This window comes from Hyaena hyaena, unplaced genomic scaffold (genome assembly GCF_003009895.1).
Source record: "Hyaena hyaena isolate Hyena2069 unplaced genomic scaffold, ASM300989v1 scaffold_328, whole genome shotgun sequence".
Taxonomy (NCBI): domain Eukaryota; kingdom Metazoa; phylum Chordata; class Mammalia; order Carnivora; family Hyaenidae; genus Hyaena; species Hyaena hyaena.
In genome coordinates, this window is record NW_024080958.1 from 1,583,177 (window position 1) to 1,610,100 (window position 26,924).

At 42.0% G+C, this 26,924-nt stretch overlaps 1 protein-coding gene across 1 annotated transcript in view; it reads right to left on the reverse strand.

The window, feature by feature from the left end:
* Nucleotides 1-301: 301 nt before the first annotated feature.
* Nucleotides 302-26,924, reverse strand: part of CLNK (cytokine dependent hematopoietic cell linker) — a 172,825-nt gene continuing 146,202 nt past the window's right edge. The window contains 6 exon segments of the mRNA XM_039248980.1: nt 302-356; nt 2,085-2,100; nt 2,103-2,226; nt 9,616-9,771; nt 13,566-13,643; nt 17,591-17,724. Of these exon segments, the coding sequence (XP_039104911.1) occupies nt 302-356; nt 2,085-2,100; nt 2,103-2,226; nt 9,616-9,771; nt 13,566-13,643; nt 17,591-17,724 (563 nt within the window).

A 26,924-nucleotide genomic window follows, 5' to 3' on the forward strand; every position in this document is an offset into this window, starting at 1 on the left:
TGAAATTTTCCTTACAGAGATTTCTATATGTATAAGCATCGTGGGATTTTTATTTTAAGATGGTTAATTTCTACTTCCTTTTCCTCTTACCATCATTTTGAGCATTTATGAATAAAACATTCTGAAAGACAGAAGTCTTGTAAAATACCAGCCACCACCTGAGGCTCATCTATTTTAACTACCACAGCACTTGAAGAGACTCAGACAATTCTTGCACGCACAGTGTTGAACGGCGTGGCCCCGGTGAACAGGCATATCGGACTTCTCCGCCATCTCCCAATAGCTTTGTAGAAGGAGGGTCTTATTCTTCCTGCACACGAGCTGTGGCGCTCTGCACAGCCTGTTTCCACGCCAGCCTGGGTTTGCCAAAGTCCAGCTGAGAGCAAACTGCAACATACTACCTTCAGTTCTGAGCTGTCTGATCCTTAAGTGGCCAAGCCCCGGTTCAGACTCTTGCCTCTTGGTTCACATGCTGTCCTGTGCGGGTGCTCTCAAAGGCAGGCTCAGTTGGATATCAAGAGCCCTAACTGACAAGGACCTTCTTCATCAAATGCTCCCAACCTGACTCAGAGGCATCACTTCCTACTGACCCTGTGAAAGCAAAGAGCCTATGCAGCTGTTGGTTTGTACGTAGGTGCCCAGAGCCCCTTTAAGAGTACTCCTTGGCTGCTATTTCAGATGAGATGATCCTGAGCATAGTTTTGTATTGTTTCCATTGGTATCTCTTCCCTTCTAATTCTATTTGACTTTGCTTCTGCGTTAAAGCGACTACTGCATAAATACTCCATAAATTTCACATACAGGCTTTGGTAACATTTGAAGTCATTATGTACATTCATTTCAGCCAGAGCTCTCTCTCTCTCTTTTAACTTACTCCACTAAAGGGTTCAGTTATGTATACATTTTCATGTAGGTAAATCTGTATTTTCAAATTATTTCTTTGTCTTTAATTTAGCTTTTCAACTTGATTGTATAATTCTACAGGGAATGTACATGGTAAAGTGTGCTTGGATGGAACCAGGCAAAATGGATTAAAATGTGAGCTCTCTTAAATACTGAAAACAAACTGAGGGCTGATTGGGGGTGGGGGAGAGGGGAAAGTGGGTGATGGGCATTGAGGAGGGCATTTGTTGGAATGAGCACTGGGTGTTGTATGGAAACCAATTTGACAATAAATTATGTTAAAAAAAAGTGAGCTCTTTTTCTCTATTGAGTGAGATCAGCAACCTTTTTGAGCCTCTTTTTCCTTGTCTGTATCGTAAAATAGGAATAAAATAAGGTCCTCTTAGCCTTCGGAGATGATAATATTGGGAGGTGTGCAATGTTCCTTCAAGGTCACACTTATATGAAGACGGTTCTCTTCCTTTGAAGGGAAGTCCACCATGGAAATTAAAAAACTTTTTTTTGAACTTTCACTCAGACTTCAGTGTACTCCCTGACTACGATTTCTGCTAATTCCATTTGTCTTAAAGACACTCCACACAGAGTCCTGGAGCCGGGCCGTTTCCCACCAGAGTAAGAGTATTTCTGATTTCTTCCAGGTGATATTCACAAGCAGACTCCTTTTCTACTACACTTGTTCCTATGATTGAATTTCCAGGATCACAAATACAATAGAGCTTACATTCACCAATATCTTTAGCATAAGGAATCTCAAAAACATAAATCTACAACTCCTACCCCTTCTGAAATAAAGGCAGGGCCAGGTCCTATAAAGAACATAGACTCAGGAGTCTCACATAGCTCTGTCCTGTGCGAGCTGCAAACGTTTAAGCATAGCTTCTTGTTGCTTTTATTTCTCATCTGTGACATAAGCACGGTGATCACGTTTACAGTTTTTTCTTTCGATGATACGTTTCCAAAACCCGGGTTTTATTTTTTGCTTCTTAGAAATATTTCATCTGTGGCTTGAACCTTCAAAACCGAGATTGATTTTCCAATTTCCATGATAAAATGGTTTTCTTTTTCTCCGAAGTCAAGGAAGTGATCCCTCGAAGCTATGGAACATCATCTTTTGAAATAAATGAAAAATGGGTAGAGATATTGGATCCCCTGAACTGGAGAAAGCACAGAGCCTAGGGTACCAAGGTGAGAAGATCAGCTGAGGGGGAGCGGCCGAGTCAGGTAGCATTGTGTCCTGTGGCTTCCAGTTTTATCTTTCCCATCAATTAGCATGATGGGGAAATACTTGTAGTGTTCGATCATGTCTTCCACCGAATTAAACTTCTGGAATGCAAAAGAAAGTTAATGAAAATGTAAGTACCTTTTGTGTCCGTGGGTTAAAGCACAGAATAAGATGCTTCATTTTACTCGGGAAAGAAGTTAACTCCCAATCTCTTTCAATCTCTCTCTCTCTCTCTAGATAGATAGATAGATCTATATCATCTATATCTATATCTGTATCTCTATCATCTATATCTATATCTGTAATTGTAAAGGTGTGTCAGAAAGTGATTCTTTTTAAAGAATGTGGACAGCCAGCTCTCAATGGATGAGTGATAAAAACGATAAACTAATAAAGGAGAGCGGGGCTCTTGGGGAGACCAAAATGAGTGGGGTCAGGGCTCCACCTTCACTTAGTAAACTGGTGGGAAGGCCTCAGTGAGCTTCCATCCCAGAAACCCCTCTGTTCCAAGGACTCCTGGGGTAATCAAAAGGAGCAGAGCCAGCCACCAGGTGCCGGTAGCTGTTAGCCAATGTCACTTCCTTCCGAGGGCTTCTTGTGAAACACCGAGGTGATAGCAGATCTTTACATTTTTATGTTTCTGGAGATGCACAGATAAAGAGCTATGGTGACCGAATGGACAGTGAGATTATTTATTTATTTATTTATTTTAAAGTTTATTTACTTATTAGGGAGAGAGAGAGAGAAAGAGAGAGCGAGTGAGCAAGCACGAGTGGGAGGAGAGGCAGAGAGAGGGTGACAGAAGATCTGAGGCAGGCTTGGAGCTCTCAATGCAGAGCCCAGTGTGGGCTCCAACTCATGAACCATGAGATCATGACCTGAGTGGAGATCAAGAGTCCGACACTTAACTGACTCAGCCACCCAGGTGGCCAAGGATTATTTCAAGCTTAGGGAATCAGGATGTGCTTTGCTGCAGATGCAGGCTTGAAATGGGCTATATCTTCTGGGTGATTTTAGATAAGGGGACAAGAGGGTTTAAGAATCCTAAAAGCAGAGGAAGAAGCATGAATGAAGACAGGTGTTGATAACATGAGGGCACAGCCAGTGAATTCGATGAGCTGGGTTTGGGTGTGTTCTCCAAGGGGATGCTGGAGGACAAGTAGGGAGAGCTTGCCCAGCCTGCCTGGCACGCCTTAAGACGATGCACACCCTCAATCCTCCTTGGCCGCAACCCTATGAGGTGGGCAGGGCAGGTAGAACGGCCTCAACAGAAGAGCTAAGGAAACTGCAGATCAGAGACGTGGCCTGACCTGCTGGAAGGTCAAAGAGTGAGGGGGCCAGGACCAGGAATGGAACCTGGTTTTCTTGGACATGAGTCTGATCTTTCCCTTCTGCAGCTTGCCTCTGGCCTGTGACCCTGGATTCCAACAGACCAGGATAGAGACAATGCAGCCCGAAGGGAGGGACCCACGGTGGGGATGACTTTGATGCTGCTCTAGTGTCCTACACAGTCCCCCCTCTGCCCAGTGCACCCCCTCCCCCACAGAAATGTTTGCAGGCCTTCAGGACATCCAGCAGGGGATGGGATGGTTGTGGTGCCTGTCCTCACGGGGATTACATTTAGCGGGGACAGATGGAAAATAGCTTCCTGTACAAGTAGATAATTTCATCTAGGGACAATGTGCTCTGAAAATAGTCAACTTGCAACTCAAGAGGGACCTCCCCTTGGGGCTGCTTGTTGCTGCTGGGAGGGAACTCAAGGGAGTTTTTCCTCAGGGGAGCTCTGAGTTGAAATGCTAGAGACCTGTAACCGCCATGGCGGTCCCATCCTTCTCGCCACTTGAGGAAGGTGTGAAGAGTAAAGAGGCATCACCCTGGGGAAAAGACTTGGGGAAAAAGGCAGGGAATGATGAATTTCCTGACATGGATCAGTCCCTGGATCCACTCTTTTCCTGCCCGTCCCAATGACGGAATTCACAGGGATCCCCATTGTTCCCACCCAAGCTCATCTGACTTTGGGTTCTGTCTTTTCACACTAACAACAGCCCTGACTAATTCTGTAAGTGACCTGCCCCTCTGTGCCTGTTACCGGATTTAGTTTCAGTGAGATAATGCATCTGTCCACCCCTAATGGACAATAGGTATACAATAGGTACCAGTTCATACCTGCTGCTAATTTGCTGGTGGTCACATGGGGAAAGCAAGTGTTGTGTTGCAAGGTCATAGGTGAAGGGCATGTGGGGACCAAGTGCCTGAGTTCCGAACTAGGCTCTCCCACTCACTAACTGCGTGACCTCAGGCAAGTTTCTTACACTCTCTGTTTCAGTTTCTCTTTCTACGAACAGTGATGGTAACATCAGGACCTACCTCTGAGGGCCATTGTGAGGATTAATTGAGTTGACGCACATACAGCGTTTAGAAGAGAACTTGGTATACAGTGAGTGCTCAATAAATGTCAGTCATTACTATGACCTCATCCTTTCTAGGTTTGCCGAGGACATGAACAAAGCAATGAAATCACTGGAGAGGTTGATAAGACTATCACTGTATGCTTTCTACACCTTCAGGAAGGCTTTTTTTTTTTTTAATGGTCTTTCATTTCCAGTTATAAACTAAGAACAGAATTTCCTCTTTTTTCACATTTGACAGAACTAAAAGTAATGAAAAGAAACTTCTCACGTGGAACTCCTCTGTAAAATTGGTTAACCCACATGACACAAAGGAAAGCCTCTTCCCTGATGTTCATCTTCAGAGGGAAAGTACTTGCTTCCAGAATATTCTCAATCCAGTTATCTTTAGGATGGTCTTGAAATAATGAGCTCAGGATTAATTGTTTCAATAATCTACTGCATGGATGCCATTTTATATGAAATTATAATTTTAATAAGTGGTAGGAAGCAAGGCATCATTTCTTATTATTCCCTCTTCATGATAGGCCCACAACTGATACATTAAAGAGACTTGTAAAACATATTATAATTAAGGTCTTACTTTTACATTAAATACATTTTCTCCAGGAGGAGAGGAAATGTCCTCGTGATATTAAATCTTAAAAAATTGGTTTACTAATCAGGCTCTGTGCTGACAGCTCAGAGCCTGGAACCTGCTTTGGATTCTGTGTCTCCCTCTCCCTGTGCTCCTCTCCTGCTCATGCGCTCTCTCTTTCTGTGTGTGTCTCTCTCTCATATAAACACATTAAAAAATTTTAAAAAGGGGGGGCACCCAGGTGGCTCTGTCAGTTAAGCGTCTGACTTCAGCTCAGGTCGTGACCGCGGTTCGTGAGCTCAAGCCCCACATCAGACTCTGTGCTGACCACTGAGAGCCTGGAGCCTGCGTCAGATCCTGTGTCTTCCTCTCTCTCTGCCCCTCCCCAGCTCATAATCTCTCTCTCTCTCTCCTCTCAAATAAATAAACATTAAATAAAATTTTAAAAGTTTGTTTAAATCCTTGGTGTTTGGCCTCTATACCAGCTGTAGGCAGTGATTCACTGCCAGAAAGGTAAGTAAATCTATTTGGGCACTTGCATCGGAGTGAAAGAAGAAAAGAGAAGAAGCAGACGGGAGAAATGAGAAGCCGCAAGCTCATGGTTCATTGGATGTCTCTGTCTACTAGTTTTTAAAGTTTATCAAGTAGGGGAGCCTGGGGGGCTCAGTCAGTTAAGCATCCTCCGACTCCTGATTTGGGTTCAGGTCATGATCTCATGGTGTGTGAGTTTGAGCCCCGCTGGTTCAGTGCTAACAGTGCAGAGCTTGCTTGGGATTCTCTCTCCCTCTCTCTGCCCCGCCCCGCCCCCCTGCTGTAGATAAATAAATAAACTAAAAAAAAATCTATCATAATTTTCAGTAACTTAATTATAACCATTTGCAGGACAAGAAATGGTCTGATGATTGAAATTGCTCCCTTCTATGAGCTTTCACAGAAATGTTGACAAACATGATTTCTAAACTTAGATGCAGGGTTCACGTCTGGCAGCAGATGAAGTTCCTCAGGTTATTAACGGCAGGTGCCTCTTCTGGCCAGGGCTGGGATTCTACCAGCTGCTAAATATTTCCAGCCTCACCCCATGCAGAGATGGGCACAAATTAGCAGGGTCTCCCTGGCCGGCATAGACTCCGTGTCCCCAGAATGGAGATTTGTTCAGAGAAAAGGAAGAGGCAGCATTACCATGGAAGCAGAGATTAGAGCCATGTGGTCCGTAAGCCAAGGAGCCAAGGATTGCCCACAGCGGCCAGAAGGTGACAGGGGCAAAGAAGAATCCCTTCCCTCCAAGTCCAGAAGCCCTGCTGATGCTTTGATTTCAGATATCTGGCCATCAGAACCACAGGAGAATACATTTCTGTTTTTCAATTTTTTTTTAAATATTTATTTTTGAGAGAGAGAGAATCTGAAACAGGTTCCAGGCTCTGAGCTGTCAGCACAGAGCCCGATGTGGGGCTGGAACCCACGAACCGCAAGGTCATGCCCTGAGCCGAAGTCGGACGCTGAACCGACTGAGCCACCCAGGTGCTCCACATTTCTGTTGTTTTAAGCCACCAAGTTTGCAGTACTTTGTTACAGGCCCCAGAGAATAAAGGCAATGGGTCCTTCTGAAATCTGAACTGAGACATGAGTTTCTAGCCACGTGGCTAACTGGATGACGCAAATACCTAATCTGCAATAAAATGGACCTTCCCAGGCTTATTCTTGGCAGACGTGTGTGGGTTTGCTCGCCTTCTGGGGCCTTGTCCAGGCTTCCCCTGCGGCCCCCCTCCATGTCCTGGGAAGAGCTGCACCTCACCTCTGCCCGGGTGCACAAGCCTGATGCAGGGGCTTTCTGGAATCATTCACGATGCAAACTCATGGAACACCTGCCTTTATGAGTTCGGCTCTATTTACATGACCTCATCTTACATGTAATAACTCCCTGGAGATAGGCATTGCTGCATTGGATATGTGGTTAAATTCTAAAGTTTGCAAGACAGCCCCAAAGCCATGCAAAACCACAATTGTCCCCGACATTCCTGTATCTCATTTCTTTCTCTTGCAGTGTCAGACTAAGACCATCTTTCTGTATTCAAGCTCCAGATGAAGTAGCTAGTGGCTGGCTTGTACTCAGCAGAGGCTTACTGTATCCAATTATTTCTCCCTTTTGTAAAGCTGGGAGAGTCTCCCCCAGCAAGGCGGGGTGCCCACGCATGGTGGGGGGCAGGAGGGAGCTGAGAGCACGCTAGACCGTCCCAGCCTCTTACCAGTGCCCGCTCCTTGGGAGCACGGGCAGGAAGAAACAGTGTAAAGCGTCATTTCTCACCCAGTGCCTGGCACACAGGAAGCTTCCCGAAAAGTGTTAACGATTCCTCCACCCACGTTCTGGTCTGTTTTCAAGGGAGTGGGGGAGGGGATTGTTTGCATTTGGTCACGATGTTATCCGAGACCATATGAGTAGTTTTGAAGGATGAAAAATGAACCCCAGCCTTGCCGTGCACCTGCTGTGATGGGGCGGGGGCGGTTACTTAACATTTCTGTCTTCGTGTCACCGTCTGTTAAATGGAAATATTGGTGGCACCTAAGTCCTAGGGTTGCTATGAGGACAAAATCAAGCCACTTAATTCGTAACTGTTAACTGCATAGGATGGTTCCTGTGCCCAGCAAACATATGTAAGTGTTACATAAATACAGGAAAAAGGAGACTTTTGCTTGGGGGAAATGCATGGGAGGAGAAAACTCCGGAATAATCCAAAAAGGGTTTTCTTAAAATAGGCATTTGGATCCTTAAGGGGGCCTTGATGACCACAGCTGGAACAGCTCACCTGGAAGCTGATGGCCTGATCTGGACAGTCACAGATGGTAACTGCTTCCCTGTGGAGGCAGCAAACGGCTGACAATCTGATTAAACGGTATTCAGATGCCAGCCCTGGGTTACCGTTTCCGCTTTTATGAGCAGACCAAAGTGTGCCATGCTGAGGGAAAAGGGGTGACTTCTTTAGGTCTGTTTCCTCCCTCGCTGGTAGAAGGGGCTCAGGAACACGTCCTTCCCAGAGGTTTTTGAGGGCCAGATGAGAGAGAAAAGGACACGGCATCTAGTAGGGGCCCCGTGGGTCAGGGCACATGACTTCCACGTTCTGTGTGTCCCGAACATTTAAAAGTCAAATATGGCTTTTTAAAATAATATGAGCAATTCTATGAACTGGAAGGAGATAGAGAACAGAGGGAAACTGAGCTGGGATGTTCACTAACCATAGGCATCTGGTTAAGGGGGGCTGTACCCCAGGTATTACAGTGACTCAGGAAAAACAGGGAAAAATATAATAACTAACACTTAAACCATGGGCTTGCTAAGCCCCAGGCTGGCTCGGAGTGTTCTGTGTTCGGTAAGTCACTAATCCTCATCACAAAAGGGAAAATTGGTGACTTCTCTCTAGCTTTGCTGTAATGCTCTCTTATTGTGGCTGCGTTTAGCAGATTTATGCATTAATCTATCTAGCTGTTAGGGCTTCAATATATGAATTTGGAAGGTGAGGTGGGAGACAAAATTCAGCCTATAATACACACCAACAGATAAGATTGAGGTCTGGAGATGCCAAATGAGAATCACTGAATTAGAGGAGTCTAGACAAGAAAAGAACATTACATTTGAAGAAACTAAAGCTCAGAGAAGTTAAGTCACTGGCCTGAGCTCACAGAGTTAGTCGATGGTGACTCTGAACTTGAACCTTACCCTTCCCTACCATCCCCCCCTTCTTGCCTTCCTTCCAAGAACAGTTGAAAGAGTAGCTTCTCCTTGCCCTCTCACTTACTATTTGTTTGTCTCTAGCCATTTACAGAACTGTCTGAGCCTCAGTTTCCCTATATGGAAGGTCGGAGCAATTGTTATGTCAGGGAGAAGTTATGGGTTAATGTGAGACGATGCAGATAGACCAGGCCTACCAGAAACACATTCAGCCCAAATCAGTCTCCTTTCTCCTCTTTGTATATAGTTATCATGAATGCCTTCATTGATTGATTCTGTCACCTAGCCACCTATCAGCAGATGCATACTGGGTTGGGCAAACTAACAAGGCACTGAATGCTGTGATTGAGCTCACATTCAATTTGGAGACACAAACCTAAGGATACCTAATGCCAACGGATGTTGTCAGGATGTCTGCATTGGGAATTTGGCCCTGGGGTGGGGAAGGAATGTGACATTAACACTGACACAGGCTTCAGAGGGGGCCCCTGGGGGGCAGAACTTAGATGTATCCTGCAGAGTGAGTTTTCCTTAATGGGCAGAGCATTGGTGAGGGTGCATGGAATGGTCAGGGCTGGCTGGGTCCCCGAGGGCTGAAGCGTAAGGTGGGCACGATGCTTGTAGAAGGGACTGGGAGGGAATTACAGTATCCACCTCTAGGGCGGCGCTCTTTTCTCCTATCCCAGCAGTCATGGGGATGTGATTGATGATTTGGCCAGCACCCCCCAACGTATCCCCTTGCTGTCATTGGTCTGGAAAAGGGACCCTGTCAGGTTATACCCACCTCATTTCCCCTGAGTCCTGTCCCCAGGGCAAACTGCTGATTCTTCTCCAGGAAACGGATTTTCACATTGTAGACTTTGTTCCCATAAAACACCACCAAAACATAGGGTTCTGCCCTGGACTTCGTGGAACAGTCTCGGACCAAGAAAGTGCCGTCCTGGAGCAGAAGGAAGAATGGTCTCTTGTCAGGCAGGCCAGCAATAGCGACACTTGTGTGTTTGAGGTTCCCAAAAGGCTTTCTTTTTGGCAAACCAGATCTTTGGTTCAGTTTAATTCCATAAGTTTTTATTGAATGTCAATACATTCAAGGGATCGTGTTGTTTTCTGAAAAGTATATCGGTCAGATCATCCCCTTCTTCCAAACCTCCCACCATTCCTGACTGTCCTCCGTGCCGTGCCTACAACCTGAGCACGAAGCTCATGGGCAAGTGCACCAGCCTGTCTTGGGGATGCTGTTTTCCGCATCTTGGCTCCAGCCGAGCCAGTGTTTCTCAGAGGCACTGTCTTGCTTTTGGGCTCTCAGCGTTCTCCCAGGCCACCTCATCTGCAGGGAGTAGCCCTCCACCTCCCCTCCTGGAGGGGCTTCCTTCCCCTGCTCATGTTCGCATCTTTCCTGTTCTGCCTGATGCTCAGGTGTTATTATAGAGACAGTGGAAGCCACTGCAGGCTTTAGCAGGAGAGGCTTTTAGCATAGAGCAAGGGTCCCCCAAAGAGAGGTGGGGCTTCAGTCATAGATAGTAGATACGTGAGGGAGGGGATAACATGGCCTCAGGTGAGGGCAAGGCAGTTACAGGAGAATAGGAGACAAAAGGAAGTAAGAAGATGTCTGAGAGATAGGAGGAAACCCAGAAGCTTCCATGTGACAGAAGCCAAGGGAGGGGATGGAGCATTTCTAATAAAAGGTCAATTAATGTGAAATGGCCTGAGGGCTGTGAATAGGCAGAATGTGAGGACCAGATGTATCTTAGGGAATTACTCAGGATGAATGTCTGGGCATAAACGGCTAGGAAATGGAGCAATTCTCCCAATCAGAAACGCACCTACAAGGCTTGGTTTTGTGGTTACATCATGTCTTTTATAAGATGAAAAATACGAAAAATCTGTACATAGATTCTTATGTAGATGATTATAAATGATCTATGAGGAAAGATCTAGTTAAATGTGTGCAGTACTTCCCATTTTTTATAGAGATAAATCTATATAATAATTTATACATATAATTATCTCTATACAGACTGTCTAATACCTATATATCAATAACTATATTATAGATAAACAATATTTATAGTATAGATTTTCATAATAATGCTTGGAAAATTATGTAATAATACTATTAGTGTATTAAATTTATAAATCATACTAAAAACACTGTAGTGATCTGACAATGCTGGTAGCTAGGGTTTATTGAGACTTGCTCTCAAGATGCTAAGCATTTTACACACATCATTTCATGTGATGTTTACACCATCTGAATGTAAACTCAAATTTGAGAAGTCATTTTCTTCCTATTTTATAGGTAAGGGAAGTAGGGTCTAATTGCTTAAGTGAATCCACTAATGCATCATGGCCAATTAGTAGATAACCTAAAACTCAAGCCCAAATTTTTGCTCTTTAAATGTACCAGCCTCTGAGGACATAAAGTGGGATTGAGGAACTTTCTGGAACTTGTTCTGCCTCAAATATTCAGCGGTAATTGAAGCCTTAAGATTCAAGCACAGAACACTGCCCAGGACTGAGGAGGCCAAGACACGTCACCGATTTTTGGATTTATCATCTTAACCTCTGCAGTGAGTTTGTCACAATGAATCTGGGCAATCCTGCATCTTAAATGAAATTATCTTTCATTAATTGGAAACATGTTTTGACAAAAACAGAGACCAACAGAATAGGAAAATATGAAGTCATCCAACTGAGGTTCTGTTTTCTCAGTGCTTTTGTGGGAGGAGGCAGAAAGAGACACACAGAAGGGGAGCAAATGGAGCCTTGGAGTCCCCGGATGTTGCTGGAAGGACGTGATGTGATGTATACGTCGCACTTCTAGCACCATCCGTGGAGTGGCTCCTGGAAGCAGGTTTCTAAGACTAATTGTTCTGTTGGGAGACAGGCTCAGAGAGCGCAGTGGCTCATTGGGTAACAATTAGCCAAGAAGAGGAGGAAAGGTGGGAGCTGGCAGCCTGCCCCACCCACCCCCATCTACCTGGCAGGGGTCAGCCATGGTGGGACTCCCTGGGGAGAGGGAAGGGAGGACCCTGTAGCCAAGGCATCACTTAGCCACCTGTGGCTCCCCATTGGAATGTAAAGAACTATAAATGGCTCCTAGAGGCAGTTGTGATTTTGTGAAAAGAGCACTGATCTTGAATACAGGCTCTGCCACTTTTTCCTTTAGACCAAGACCTTGGTTTAGCCTCCATTTCCTCCTCTAGAAGATGAGAGAGTTCTGATTATTTCCGATATGTTCAGGATACTATGTCAGCAACGGTTTAATTTCTTACTGCTGCTGTAACAAGTTACCATGACCTTTGCAGACTAAAACACCTATTTATTCTCCTATGTTTCTGGAGGTTGAGTTCTGACATGGGTTTTACCTGCCTAAAATCTAGGCATTGCAGGGCTGGGTTCTTTCTGGAGGTTCTCAGGAAGAATCCATTTCCTTGCCTTTTTCCGGCTTCCAGAGGCCGCCAGGGGTCCTTGACGTAAGGCTTCCATGTCTGACATTGACATTCCTGCCACATCTTATAGGTTTCTTGTGATTACATTGAATCCACACAGATACTACAAGATAGTGTCCCCATCACAAGATTCCTAATTTAATCGCTTTTGCAAATTCCTTTTCCCATGTAAGCTGATGTATCCACAGGTTCTGGGGATTAGGATGTAGGCTTCTTCTCAGGGGGCATTATTCTATTTACCCTTGAAACACACATATTTTATCTTGTTTAATTTTACAATATTAATTCTGAGAGTTACATTTTATTAAAATGCATTGGAGACCTTTCATTCATTGACCCATTTACTAATTAACGAGCTTGTTCATTTTTGTATTTCCTCATTCAATAGTAAACATTGCACTGGTTAGCAGAGGCGAAGTTTCGATGTGGCATCACTCTTGAGGCCCTTTCTGTCACTTCTGAGCTATTTCTCACAATCAAGTAGGGCTCTCTGCCCATAGTTGAATAGTTGCTTGATAGCTATTTGCTATTTGTGATGATACTTGTAGTGGTCATTTGATCTGATCATAAGTATTTCAGTGCCCCTCTCCTTTTGGTCAAACGGTAAGTTTGCCCTTCCCCACCACCTTGGAAGGTAGACCTGGCCGTGTGAGTTGTTTTGGCCAAGGGAACGTGAGCAGAGATGAGGTTCCTTTTTAGAGGATGTGGTAAGAGCCAGCGTGTGATTGGCGTGAGCACACACAGAGATGTGGTCTCCAGCAGCCTAGGTCTACCCACCAACCTATCTAGCCTTGGAACGTGAACAAGAATTATTTTGCTGTGCTAAGCAACTGAGATCTTGGGGTAGTTACTACAGCCTAACCTATCATATCCTGACTATCACAGCATTCATGATCCCTGTACCTTTCTTGAAGTCAGGAGACTTAAAGATTCACCTGCACTTTGGGCAGACCTTTGGTAATGAGATGAACTTGGAAGAAAGCAGAAGGAAAGCACCTTCCATGGTGACCTCCATGTACACCCCCGCTTTCACATTTGATCTCCAAACTCAAGGGCTGCTTTTACTGTTTTCACTTCACAATAAAAAAAAAAAAAAAAAAAAACCTAGATGGAAAGACATTTTGGAATGAGAGGCAGTCATGACTAATCAGTGACACAGCCGAGTCCCCCTTTTAATGATAGCCTCCTGAGCACCGAGAGATACAGGCTGGTGCATCAGAGCAGTGTTAGAAAACTGTGTGACGGCAGCAGACAGTGAGATGGACCCTCTGACAGGTGTTACCTTGTTCTCCTTCCTTAATGCCTCTTCCACCACGTGGCGACTGTATTCTCCAATGTACCAGTCATTCTGCTGGACATCCTGTGGTGCAGGTTAAATGATGAATAGTTTAGGGTCAAAAGGAAGTATTAATTTTAATCAATTAATTACCTAAAGTGTACTTGCGCTCCACTCATGCCAAATCACAGTTTGATTTATAATAAACATGCACTACAAAAATTCCACCCCTGGATCTGGAAACAGACACAGGAAAGGTAATTACAGCTTAGGAATTACGAAATTGGCAAGACAGAGTCTGTCTGCCATCGAAAGTAACCAGAAATTTCACTCCAGGTTTTGAGGAAGTCCCTTTGGCACCACACTCAACATGGATAAGAACTCCTCTGTCTACCAGGGCTCTGTGAGTCTGCGCCTGCTGAAGCTGATTTAGGTGGGATGCATATTGTTTGTGAAGCCAGTGTGGGCCTCGTCCTTGTGTAAACAGCAGGGGAGGGGTGTCTGGGTGACTCGATCCGTTAAGCATCTGACTCTTGATCTCTGCTCCGGTCATGGTCTCACAGTTTGTAGGATGGAGCCCTGTGTTGGGTTCTGTGCCGATGGCGTGTGGATCCTGCTTGGAATTCTCTCTCCCTCTCTCTCTGCCCCTCCCTCGCTCATTCTCTCCCCCTCCCTCTAAAAAAAAAAAAAAAAAAAAAGCTTAAAAAAGCAAGAGAAGGAAAGGGGCAGATGAGAGCATCTTTACAGCACTTGCTTCAAGTCGCAAGTGGTGGACCTGGGTCTGTCCGGCTTTCTCCTTGTACCATGACCCATTATTATACCCGTTGAATTATTTTGATTATAAAATGCACCACAACAGAAGGAAGGGCGGTCAGAGAGCTGTATTATGGATCTGCAATTCCTTTACTGGGGTCCAAGGATAATAACATCAAACAATCTCCTGCAGGAGCCCAGCATCTCCAAGGTCATTCTTCATTCATTATCCCAATCCGTGCCTGCAATACTCCTGTGACCTAGGCATGTCAGGACAGAGCAGGCTCTAGAAGTCAGCACCTGTCATATGCTTGGCAAGAGCTAGGTCTTTGTTCTCTCAGAGTCTCTGGTCCTCCTGGTACATACAACAATGGGCACCCCAAGGATGTGTGAGCACCATTGGGAGAGGCATAAGCTAACTCTAGCCTCACCCTGCAACCTCACTGGTTACCACCCTCCAGTCTGAGGATGTGGGTCAGGTCAGCCAGACGTTTTTGCTATTCCCTTTGGGTAAGCCAGTCCTGCTGCTCAGAAACCCTCCCTCTCCTCCTCCATCTTCCTTTCCTCCTACCCCTGACCGCCCCCCCCCCAAGCTCTGCTGTTCTCTTCCATCAAGTTGAGGATCAAAGTCATCTCTTATTTAAGACCCCCTTTGGAATAAATTCCTTCACCTAGTCCCTTCCCCCAGGGAGGAGTGGGTACTGGAAAGGCCCAGAGGCAGGACCAGCTCTGCTCCACTCCAGCAAACCCATGTGACAGGCTCCATCCAGAAAGAAAGGAGCCTGAGAGCCCCCGTCTGCCTCAGAAGTGTGAGCTTTCAGAGTACAGAGTAGTCTGCTGCTTCTGGAGGGCTTCGCAGCCAGTCCAGGGGCTTAGCAGGGATCCGTCATGGTGCATTTCTTTTATGCTGATTTTATTTCCTTGTTCAAACGGGAAGCACTTAGAGACTTTATAGTCCTGTTTCTCCAGGTGGGGTCAGGAGTGCTGGCAGGTAAGTTTTGGTGGGATTCAAAAACAGCATTAAAGAACTCGGAATTGCCTGGGGTAGAAGCAGCCCCTTCAGTTATCTTTCTAGCCCTTTGAATAATTCAAGAGGGATTGTTTCATTCTTGTTCTAGGATGTCCTTAATATCTCTCTGGTATTTCTAATCTCTGTTGTAACAGAAGAACCATCCTTATGCTGACAGCCATTAGTGAGCGAAGAGGTCTTGCTATAATTTAATGGGTTTGTTTTGTTTGAGTTAAAATGACTTTAAGATGTGGTAAAATATATATAGCATTTGATTCACTATTTAAACCATTTTAAGTATATAATGAATGTAGTGAACATTGGGTAGTTCTCATTATTTTGCATCCATCACCATTGTCTATTGACAAAACTCTGTCATCATCCCAAATTGAAATTCTAGACAGATTAAACAGCTCTCCATTCCCTCCCAGCCCCTGGCTACTGCCATTCTACCTCGTCTCTGTGAATTTGCCTATTCTGCCCTCACGGAAGTGGAATCATGGATTTCATGGATTTGTTCTTTTGTGTCTGGCTTATTTCACTAAGAGTAATTTTTTTTTAGGTTCATCTATGTTGTAGCATGTATGGGAATTTCATTCTTTTTAGAGCTGATATATATACACACATATATGTATACACACACACACACACACACACACATAATGGACCTTTGGATTGTTTCCACCTCTTGGCTTTTTTGTGAAAAAATGCCTTTATGAACATGGGCACACAAATAGTCGTCTGAGTCCCAGCCTTCAGTTGTTTGGGGCATACATATATGATCAGGAGTGGAATGTTGCAATTAGTTTTAAGGTTACTTCCTATCTATGGTATGTGACACTGGTTTTCTCTTTAGAGTGGTGATATAAAGCGAAAAAAGAGTCAACTATATAAATAATACTAATAAGTGAACATTATTATTGATAATACACGGGTAGATCACAAATCATAAAGGTGGATTGAAATTGTTGGCAATCAGGGAACTCCCGATCTACTGCAAGCCTTTCCCCTGCCTGTGGGAGTGCAGGCTCTGGGAGGTGTGTGATTTTAGAGAGATATTTGGTTACAAGTCAGGGATTCCAGTGCTTCTGAAGCAGATGAAAGAGGGAAAGGAAGCCAAGTACATAAAAAGGGGCAGTAGCAGAAGTATGTGCAAAAGTTTCCCAAAGTCTAACTTACAAGTATGGGACCTCTTTTAGAATTTAAGTAGATATTAATAAAATCAACAAAAGACCTTTAGGATTCTGCAGGGATTATAGGAATGGACCAGAGATATCGTGTATGCTCTGCTTCTGCTTTCAACCTTTTGCAAGCTCCATAGCAGGATCCCAAGCATGTGAGGATGTGGGATGGAGACCAGAAGAAGCATATCTTTCTGTGCCTTATAGTGAAAGTCTTTCATAAGTAATATTACAGGGTAATTGAGGGAAGGGGATGGAAGGTACAAAGATAGTTTTGACCTGCCTCTCCACATAGTAAATGTAAATGCAATGTGGTCCAAGAAGATCATAGGGATGGGGATTATTTTAGAGAGAGACCAGGAAATAGATGAAGGACAAACAAAAGTACATCTGTTATCCCTCAGCATCTTTCTCTGCTCTGCGTCTCCTCTGGACAGGGACCATATCCTCTAGCACATTGTGTGGCATATAATAAATGTTCAATAAATAGTTGGTGGACTGTTCAAATGAAATGAGTATAGGATATGTGGATCTTTTATTGGAAAAAGAATTGCAGGGGTGCTTGGGTAGCTCAGTAGGTTAGGCGTCCAACTCTTGATTTCAGCTTAGGTCATGGTCTCACGGTTTGTGAGTTCAAGCCCCGTGTCAGGCTCTGTGCTGACAGATGCAGGGCCTGCTTGGAATTCTCTGTCTCCTTCTTTCTCTGTCTCTCCCCTGCTCTTTCTCTCTCTCAAAATAAATAAACATTAAAAATAAGAAAAAGGATTGCAATATATAAATCCCTGTTAGTCCTGAAAGATTATTGAACAGCTAGTAAATATGAAACACAGTCCTAAATATCTCTATTTTTTGGATTAATTTTAAAAAGCCACTTTGAGAATCGGAGAGTGTGCAAATTAAAGACTGGTAAAGAGAAATATGAAATAATATAAAACATCGTAAAAATATTAAAAGCCAGTAATATGTAGCCAGGAGGGGAAGAAAATTAAAGCCAATCATGATGATCGCCTTCTAGGCATCGTTCAATAAAGCTCTCTTTAGATGCTAGGTTCATTTAGAAAGACACTGCAGGGAAGTATTTGTTTTACCTTTTCACTGGAACTTGTGGGGAAAGGTTTTCTCCAGCTTGTGTTTTTATAGTGCGGTAAGGTTTCCTGAGGGCCGAAGCGGGTTGGAGACTGACATCTCTGGGGAGGATGGAACTGCATGCTTTCTTTATGATCTGAAAAGGCAATTCACATACAAATATGATTTTGTTATTGTCTCATGTCAGCTCCTTCCAATGAGGGGCTGGAACTCATCACTCCTTCCTGTGTCTGGGGCCGCCTTGTTGGTCTACACTATTGTCTTCTCACTCCGGAGGGTGATCTCCTCTGGATTGTTCTCTTGCTTCAGTTTCTTGCCCCTTTCTCTCTAGGGCATCTGGAGTAATCTTTTTAAAAAAACATTTTTATTAGTTAGTTTGTTTATTTACTTATTTTTGAGAGGGAGAGAGAGAGAGAGAGAGAGCAAGTGAACAGGGGAGGGGCAGAGAAAGAGAGAGAGAGAGAGAAAGAGAGAGAATTTCAAGCAGGATCCCCACTGTCAGCACAGAGCCAGATGCAGGGCTCAAAACCAGAAACCATGAGATCATGACGCAAGCCAAAAGCAAGAGTCAGATGCTTAACTGACTAAGCCACGCAGGCACCTCACTGGAGTAATCTTTTAAAAAAATGTAATTATGACTTTGCTACTCCTCCTGGCAAACATCCTTACATGCTTTCCTTTACACCTGAAATAAATTCCAAATGTTTTACTTCTGTCAATAAGTCCTGAATAATCTTATCTACAAGTCCCCCCATCCCCCCATCCATCCCACATTGTCTACTTTTTTTTCTAGTCATAACGAACTCTGTTCAGTTTCTGAAATGAGCCAAGCTTGTTCTCAACTTGGAAAACACTATTTTTTTAACTTGAAAGAATAACTTTTTGTTTTAGTGGAATATCACTTTTTTTTAACTTAAAAGAATGACTAACAGATAAATTATGGTTGTTCAGACTTAGGCGTTTGGCAGATATTTTATTAAGAAATGAAACAAAGGAGCCTGTCACTTTGTGGGAAACAATTGGAAGTATCTGTTGCCAATGATAAAAGTAGACTTTTCTAGTGAAAACTGGAATTTGGAAAAACTTATATATACCACTGTTGCATAACCGCATACCTAATAGTTAGACATATCTGATGAGACGAGTGGTGTTACTTGCAAATGTGATTTAATAAACTATTATGTAATAAAATGTGTTAATATTGGAAGGATCTGCTCAGGTCTGGGAATCATTTTCCATGTGACCAGTGCACAATGCTACAAAACCATGCCTGGATAGAAGATTCTTTAAAAGAGCAAGGTAGACAAATGAATTTTAAAATAATAAAACAGAAAGTTCACCAAAAGGGTTTAGATTTCATGTGGTACCTAAGTTTTAAGATACTACCACTTGCCAAGGTTTGGTGTGGTATTTACTACTTATACTTCAATGAAAATAACATATTTCCACTGCATGACATTCCTATAAACACTAATACAAGATGAAATCAGGGCTACAAAGAAGTAGTGAAGTGTTAGGATAAATACTAAGCAAAGGTATATGTAAATACGTTAGTAACTTTAAGCATGGAATAACTGTATAAAAATCATAAAGCTTTGAGAATATGAAAACAATATGGAAATGGAATACTAGACAGTAATAATATAACATGGAAGAAAGGTGATTTGTGTGAGGCAGAATTATGAGCTATATATATAGTCTTAATTCAGTTTAAAAAATATAACTGGAGTTTTAGTTCTGGTTAGTAGCTGAACAAAAACTGAAAAAGTGGGATACTTTTGACAGTACATTTTTGAAACAAAATAGTAAATGTAATGTTAGCAAATATTTACATGACAGGTACTGTAATACTTAGGTTATATGTGTATTTCTTCTGCTTCTTGTCATCAAAAACCTGAATTTTTCTCTAAGTTTATGAAGAAGAACAGAGTACTTCTGAAACATTTTATGTTCTATTTTAATGGTTCCTAGGATTGTGGCTTTTAATGTTGAGCCTAAGAATGTTTGCTATAGGGAATTAGGTATACAAAAATGTTTGTCAAAAAATGTTTGATCTCTTAATATTTAAATTACATTCATCATAGTAAGTTAATTTCACCCACCAACTTATGACCTTACAAAGAGGAATCATGCTACAGACATCTCTGATTTTCAAATTTTATAAGTAACGAAGTTGACTTCCAAACAGTGCAGAATCCATACCATCAGAATTAGGGCATTCTGAGTTTCTTGTATTGCTTGGGAAAAGGATATGAACTTCAGATTTTGAAAATCCAAGCATGCTCTTATTTAAAATGTCAAAGGTCACCTTGGAAGAGTAGAACTGGAATGTGTAACTTCCAAGGGAGAGAAAGGGAGGGGAATAAAGAGATGAATCCACTCTCCAGCAGGAAAAGAAACTAACAGTCCAAAAGAGTAGGGCAAATAGGAGGCACAAAATAACATAAAAACTAAAAGATTAGTAATCACAATAAATATCAAAAGTGTAAACTAAGCATTTAAAAATTAGATGCAAAATGGTTTAAAAATTCCAGCTCTGTACACTTACACACCTAAATATAATGACAGCGATCACTAATGGGATGGAGACTGTATGCCATGTAAATCCTAACCTTGAGTTAGACCTCAATGAAATGGCTATAGCTGTCTTTCCAACATGGATCAAAATAGTAAGAACATACTTGAGAAAAGAAAATAACCATTATCAGCATTTTCTAACACTTGGTTTGTGTAGTTTACATAGTAGTGTTGAGTGATGATGAATTTTTCACTATGCTGTGGCAACTGATTTATTATATTTCAACTCTGGGTGCCTTGCTTGAATATTTAAAGGGCCCTACATAGAAAAGAGTGTTTGGAAATAGCTATATGCATTTGTAGTCTATGCAGAGAATAAGTTAAATAAAACAAAACAACAAACAGAACAACAACTTTGGTATGCTGTCAACTTTGCTATGCTATTTTTGCCTGAAGGCCCTTTGGATCTTTGTTTAATGAGTGAACGATATTCTGAGCATAGAATCCACAAAAACTATTTAACTGATTTTGTCCTAAAATAATGGCACTAATCTTTGGATATTTTACATATATTATAAAATATAGTGTGTATATATATATATATACACACACACACAAATGTATATGTACATATGTACACATACATATACATATATATGTACATTCACGTACATAAATATATACACATTATGTATTTTTAAATAAAACTGTATTTGAGTTTTATAACCCCATGAAATAGGACTCTCTTATTTGGAGAATAGAGGATCAAATTAATGAAGATATTGACACAGACTAAGTAAAACTTTGGGGAGGGCACTGTAGTGGTCAATAAAATTTGAGGCAGCGTAGCCTGATTAAAAAACATGCGTTGTAGAATCATATTGTTACCATTAATTACAAATATTTCAAAATTCTTCTGTATATAAAGCTGTTAGCACAGTGCCTGACCTGTGCTAACTCAAAATAAATAACATAAGCTACTGCTTATGTTGTTAATATTATAAGAGAAACACGGTCCTAGGCTTTTCTTTTGTAAGTTATATAGAAGCATTTTATTTTAAGCAGTATCCATACATATTTACTGGCAAATTTTAATTTACTCTTGCATGCAATTTAAAAAGTAATTTTATAAGATAAGAGACATATCTTTTAAAGAATATAGGCTAGATAAATGATGGACATTAAGGAGGGCACTTACAGGGGAGGCAAGATGGTGGAGAAGTAGGGAGCTCTGTACATTTCACTCGCCCCCATATCTTGCACAGAGAAGGCCTGAAGCCATAGGAACCCTTACAGAATCCAGGAGTTTGGGAGGAAAAGGAGACAGAGTCTGCTGAGAAAACCTTATAGCGTGAGTGCGAACTGGGGAAGATAAAATCGGGCCAGGACCGGAGACACAGAGGGAGGGGGGAATCCCCCTTTGTGGGGAGCCTCAGTGAGTCTAGGGGGGGAACGAAGAAAGAGTGGCCGAAACTGCTCAAGACACTGTCCCTGTTGCTGGAGAAGAGAAAAATCTCCGCTGGGGACACAGAGGGACCTGGTTCCCTGCTGTCCAGCTGACCCTAGGCGGGATGCATTGGTCTCACGTGACCCCGGGTGAAACTCCTCCCTGCTCGCCATCATGACCTGGAAGGGACGGGAGCAGCCAATTCGGGCTCCATTCCCAGGGGGAAGGCAAGAGTCTTGAAACTGCTCTGAGGGGCTCAACTGCGAGTTTATATTTCGGGCAATTTCAATGGGGCACGCGGACTGAGATCTGGAAATGAGGCCTGGCCTGGGATATAGAGTACGGCCCACCTTGGCTACGACCCCGGCACAGGGAGATCACACCCAAAAGAGTGAGTTGCAATGCTTGGTTCAAGAAGGGACTGGGGCGCCTCCACTTTTCTCCCCACAACCAGCAAGGCAGGATCCCCAAGGGACGCACTGGACAAAACCACGCCCATCCCTGCTAGAGAGCTGCCTCCTACTTCTTCTTCTTCTTCTTCTTCTTCTTCTTCTTCTTCTTCTTCTTCTTCTTTACCAGAGCCAGGCAAGACCAACATGGATGCACTGAACTGATTAATTCTGGTCACTGGCTTGCTTAAACAGTCACATTTAATCCATTCTCTAGATGTAAATTCTACACCTCCACTGCTATCTTTTTATCTCTTTCTCTCTGGAGTAATCAGACTATATAGTTTCTCTGAGTATCATTATCGTCATTTCTTTCGCTTTCTCTCCAACCATATTACCCTCTTTCTCTCTTTGAATTAAGCCTCTTAGTGTTTCTGCCTGCTCATTTCATTTCCAATTTCGCTTCCTCCCTGCCCTGTCATTTCTCTCTTTGTATATGCTCTTCTACCAGCATTGCATACACACAGCTATTTATTTGTAGCTGGGAATTCTGGTTCTATGCTTTAGACTGTCCTTTGTATATTGGGTTTTTTCTTCTTCCTTTTCTTTTCTTCTTTTTTCTTTTTAATGTATTTTTATTTTTATTATTCATCTTCCCTCCTGCCTCTTTTCTTTTTTTTTTTAATTTTTTTGTATGTGTTCCTTCCTTTTTTCTTTTTCTTTTTCCCTTTTGGTTTCCGTGTTTGTTGGATTTGTCTGTGTGTCGGTGTGCCTTTGTTCCCTGTGTGTTTGTCTGTCTGATTTCTTTTCCAGGGCAACCTCAAAAAACAAGCCAAAGTACACATGGTGTAGAGTCCCAAATACCACTACGAGTAGGAAAATAAAATAACCAAGGTCTCAACAAGAGAGAACAAGAGACACCATTCAAAGAACACTTTCTGAACGGACAAGCCCTGGACAGTCAAAGAGCCTTCTTTGGTACAGCAGCACTCACAGGTGCAGAGTGCATAACAAGCTTTTAAAACTAACAAGAGATAGAAAGCTAACAAAAAAGATGAAACAGAACAACTCTCCTCCAAAGAAATTCCAGGAAGAAGTGACAGCTACAGAACTGCTCAAAACAGATATAAGCAACATAACTGAACAAGAATTTAGAACAATAGTCATAAAATTAATCGCTGGGCTTGAAAAAGGCATGGAAGACATCAGAGAAACTATTGTTACAAAGACTATGGAGCTTAAAAATATTTGTGGTGAATTTTAAAATGCTATACGTGAGATGCAAAATGAAATGGAGGCATCCAATGCACAGAATGAAGAGGCCGAAAGAAGAATAAGTGATTTAGAAGACACAATTATAGAAAAAGAGCAAGCTGAGAAAAAGAGAAAAACTGATACAGGAACACGAAAGGAAAGCTTGAGGGCTCAGCGATACAATCAAATGGGATAATATCCATATCATAGGAATTCCAGAAGAAGAGAGAGGGAAAGGTGCTGAAGGAGTCCTTGAACAAATTAGAGCAGAGAACTTCCCCAATCTGGGGAAGGAAATATACATTGAAATCCAAGAGGCACAGACAACACACCTCAGATGTAACTTGAATCGACCTTCTGCACGACATATCATAGTGAGACTGGCAAATTATAAGGACAAAAAGAGAATTCTGAAAGCAGCTAGGGATAAAAGCGCCCTAACATACAAAGGGAAACCTATCAGAGTGGTGACAGACCTATCTATTGGAACTTGGCAGGCCAGAAAGGAATGGCAGGAGATCTTCAATGTGATGAACAGAAAAAATATTCAGCCAAGAATCCTTTATCCAACAAGTCTGTCATTCAGAATAGAAGGAGAGATAAAAGTCTTTCCAAATAAAAATTGAAAGAATTTGTCACTACTAAACCAGCCCTACAAGAAATCCTGAGGGGGACTCTCTGAAGGAAATGTTACAAGGAACAAAGGATACCAGAGACACCACCACAAGCATAAATCCCACAAAAGACATGATGACTTTAGACCCATATTTTTCAATAATAACACTGAATGTAAATGGGCTGAATGCTCCAATCAAAAGACATAGAGTAGCCGAATGGATAAAAAAAACAATATCCATCTATTTTCTGACTAAAAGAAACTCATTTTAGACTCGAGGACATCTTCAGATTGAAAGTAAGGGGATGGAGAAATGTATACCATGCAACTAGAAGTTAAAAGCAAGCTGGAGTAGCTATACTTATATCAGACAAACTAGACTTTAAAATAAAGACAGTAACAAGGGATGAAGAAGGGCATTATATAATAATTACAGGGTCTATCCATTAGGAAGAGCTAACAACTATAAATGTCTACGCACTGAATATGGGAGCACCTAAATATATAAAACAATCACAAACAGAAACACTCTTATGGATAAGAATGTGCTAATAGCAGGAGACTTTAGTACTCCACTTACAGTAATGGATAGATCAACTAGACAGAAAATCACTAAAGACACAATGGACCTGAATGACACATTGGACCAGATGGATTTGACAGATATATTTATTTATTTATTTTTTAAAATGTTTTTTATTTATTTCTAGGAGAGAGAGAGAGAGACAGCGTGAGCAGGGGAGGGTCAGAGAGAGAGGGAGTCACAGACTCTGAAACAGGCTCCAGGCTCTGGGCTGGCAGTCAGCACCGAGCCCGACGCGGGGCTCGAACCCATGAACTGCAAGATCATGACCTAAGCGAAAGTCGGATGCTTAACCGACTAAGCCACCCAGGTGCCCCTAGACAGATATATTTAGAACTCAACATTTTGAGGCCTTGGAATTCTCTTTATTCGCAAGTGCGCATGGCACATTCTCCAAGATAAATCACATACTGGGACATAAAGCAGCCCTCAATAAATATAAAAGAATTAGATCATACCATGCACACTTCAGATCACAATGCTATGAAACTTTAAATCAATCACAGGAGAAGTCTGGAAAACCTCAATAAACATGGAGGTTAAAGAACACCCTACTAAAGAACGAATGGGCCAATCAGGCAATTAGAGAAGAAATTAAAAAATATTAGGAAACAAATGAAAATGAAAATACAAGAATCCAAACTATGGGATGCGGCAAACGCAGTCCTAAGAGGAAAATACATTACACTCCAGGCCTATTTCAAGAAATTAGAAAAAGTGCAAGTGCAAAATCTAACAGCTCACCTAAAGCAACTAGAGGGAGAGCAATAAGAGCACCCCAAACCCAGTAGAAGAAGAGAAATAATAAAAATCAGGGCAGAAATAAACAATATAGAAACCAAAGAAAAGGTTGAACAGATCAACAAAACCAAGAGTTGGTTTTTTGAAAAAATAAACAAAATTGACAAACCTCTAGCCAGGCTTCTCAAAGAGAAGAGAGAGAGCACTCAAATAGACAAAATCATGAATGAAAATGGACTTATTGCAACCAATCCCTCAGAAATACAAGCAATTATCAGGGAATACTATGAAAAAGTATGTGCCGACAAACTAGACAACTTAGAAGAAATGGACAAATTCTTAAACACACACTCACTACCAAAATTCACACGGGAAGAGATAGAAAATCTGAACAAACCCATAAATAGTGAAGAAATTAAATCAGTTATCAAAAATCTCCCAACAAATAAGAGCCCTAGGCCAGACGGCTTCCATGGGGAATTCTACCAGACATTTACAACAGAATTAATACCCATTTTTCTCAAGCTATTCCAAAAAATAGAAATCAAAGGAAAACTTCTGGATTCATTTTATGAAGCCAGCATCACTTTGATTCCCAAGCCAGACACAGACCCAGAGAAAAAAGAGAACTACAGGCCAATATCCTTGATGAATACAGATTCAAAAATCCTCAACAAGATACTTGCAAATCGAATCCAACAACACATAAAAAGAATTATCCACCTAGATCAAGTGGGATTCATTCCTGGGTTACAGGGCTGGTTCCATATTCGCAAATCAATCAATGTGATACATCACATCAACAAAAGAAAAGATAAAAACTGTATGATCCTGTCGATATATGCAGAAAAAGCATTTGACAAAATACAGCATCCCTTCTTAATAAAGACCCTCGAGAAAGTCGGGATAGAAGGATATTACTTAAACCTCATAAAAGCCATCTATGAGAAGCCCTCAGCTAACATCATCCTCAATGGGGAAAGACTGAGAGCTTTCCCCCTGAAATCAGGAACATGACAGGGATGTCCACTCTCACCACTGTTGTTTAACATAGTGCTGGAAGTGCTAACATCACCCATCAGACAACAAAAGGAAATAAAAGGCATCAGAATTGGCAAAGAAGAAGTCAAACTCTCACTTTTCGCAGACGACATGATACTCTACATAGAAAACCAACAGACTCCACCAGAAGCCTACTAGAACTGATCCATGAATTCAGCAAAGTTGCAGGGTACAAAATCAATGTACAGAAATCAATTGCATTTTTATACACCAACAATGAAGCAATAGAAAGAGAAATCAAGAAACTGATCCCATTCACAATCGCACAAAAAAATCATAAAATACCTAGGAATAAACCTAACCAAATATATAAGAGGTCTGTATGATGAAAACTATAGAAAACTTATAAAGGAAATTGAAGAAGACACAAAGAAATGGAAAAACATTCCATGCTCATGAATTGGAAGAATAAATATAGTTAAAATGTCATTACTACCGAAAGCAATCTACACATTCAATGCAATCCCAATCAAAATTGCACCAGCATTCTTCTCAAAACTAAAACAAAGTATCCTAAAACTTGTAGGAACCACAAAAGACCCCCAATAGCCAAAGTAATGTTGAAGAAGAAAACCAAAATGGGGGACATCACCATCCCAGACTTTAACCTCTACTACAAAGCTGTCATCTCAAGACAGTATGGTATTGGCACAAAAATAGACTCATAGACCAATGGAATAGAATAGAGAACTCAGAATTGGACCCAAAAATGTACAGCCAACTAATC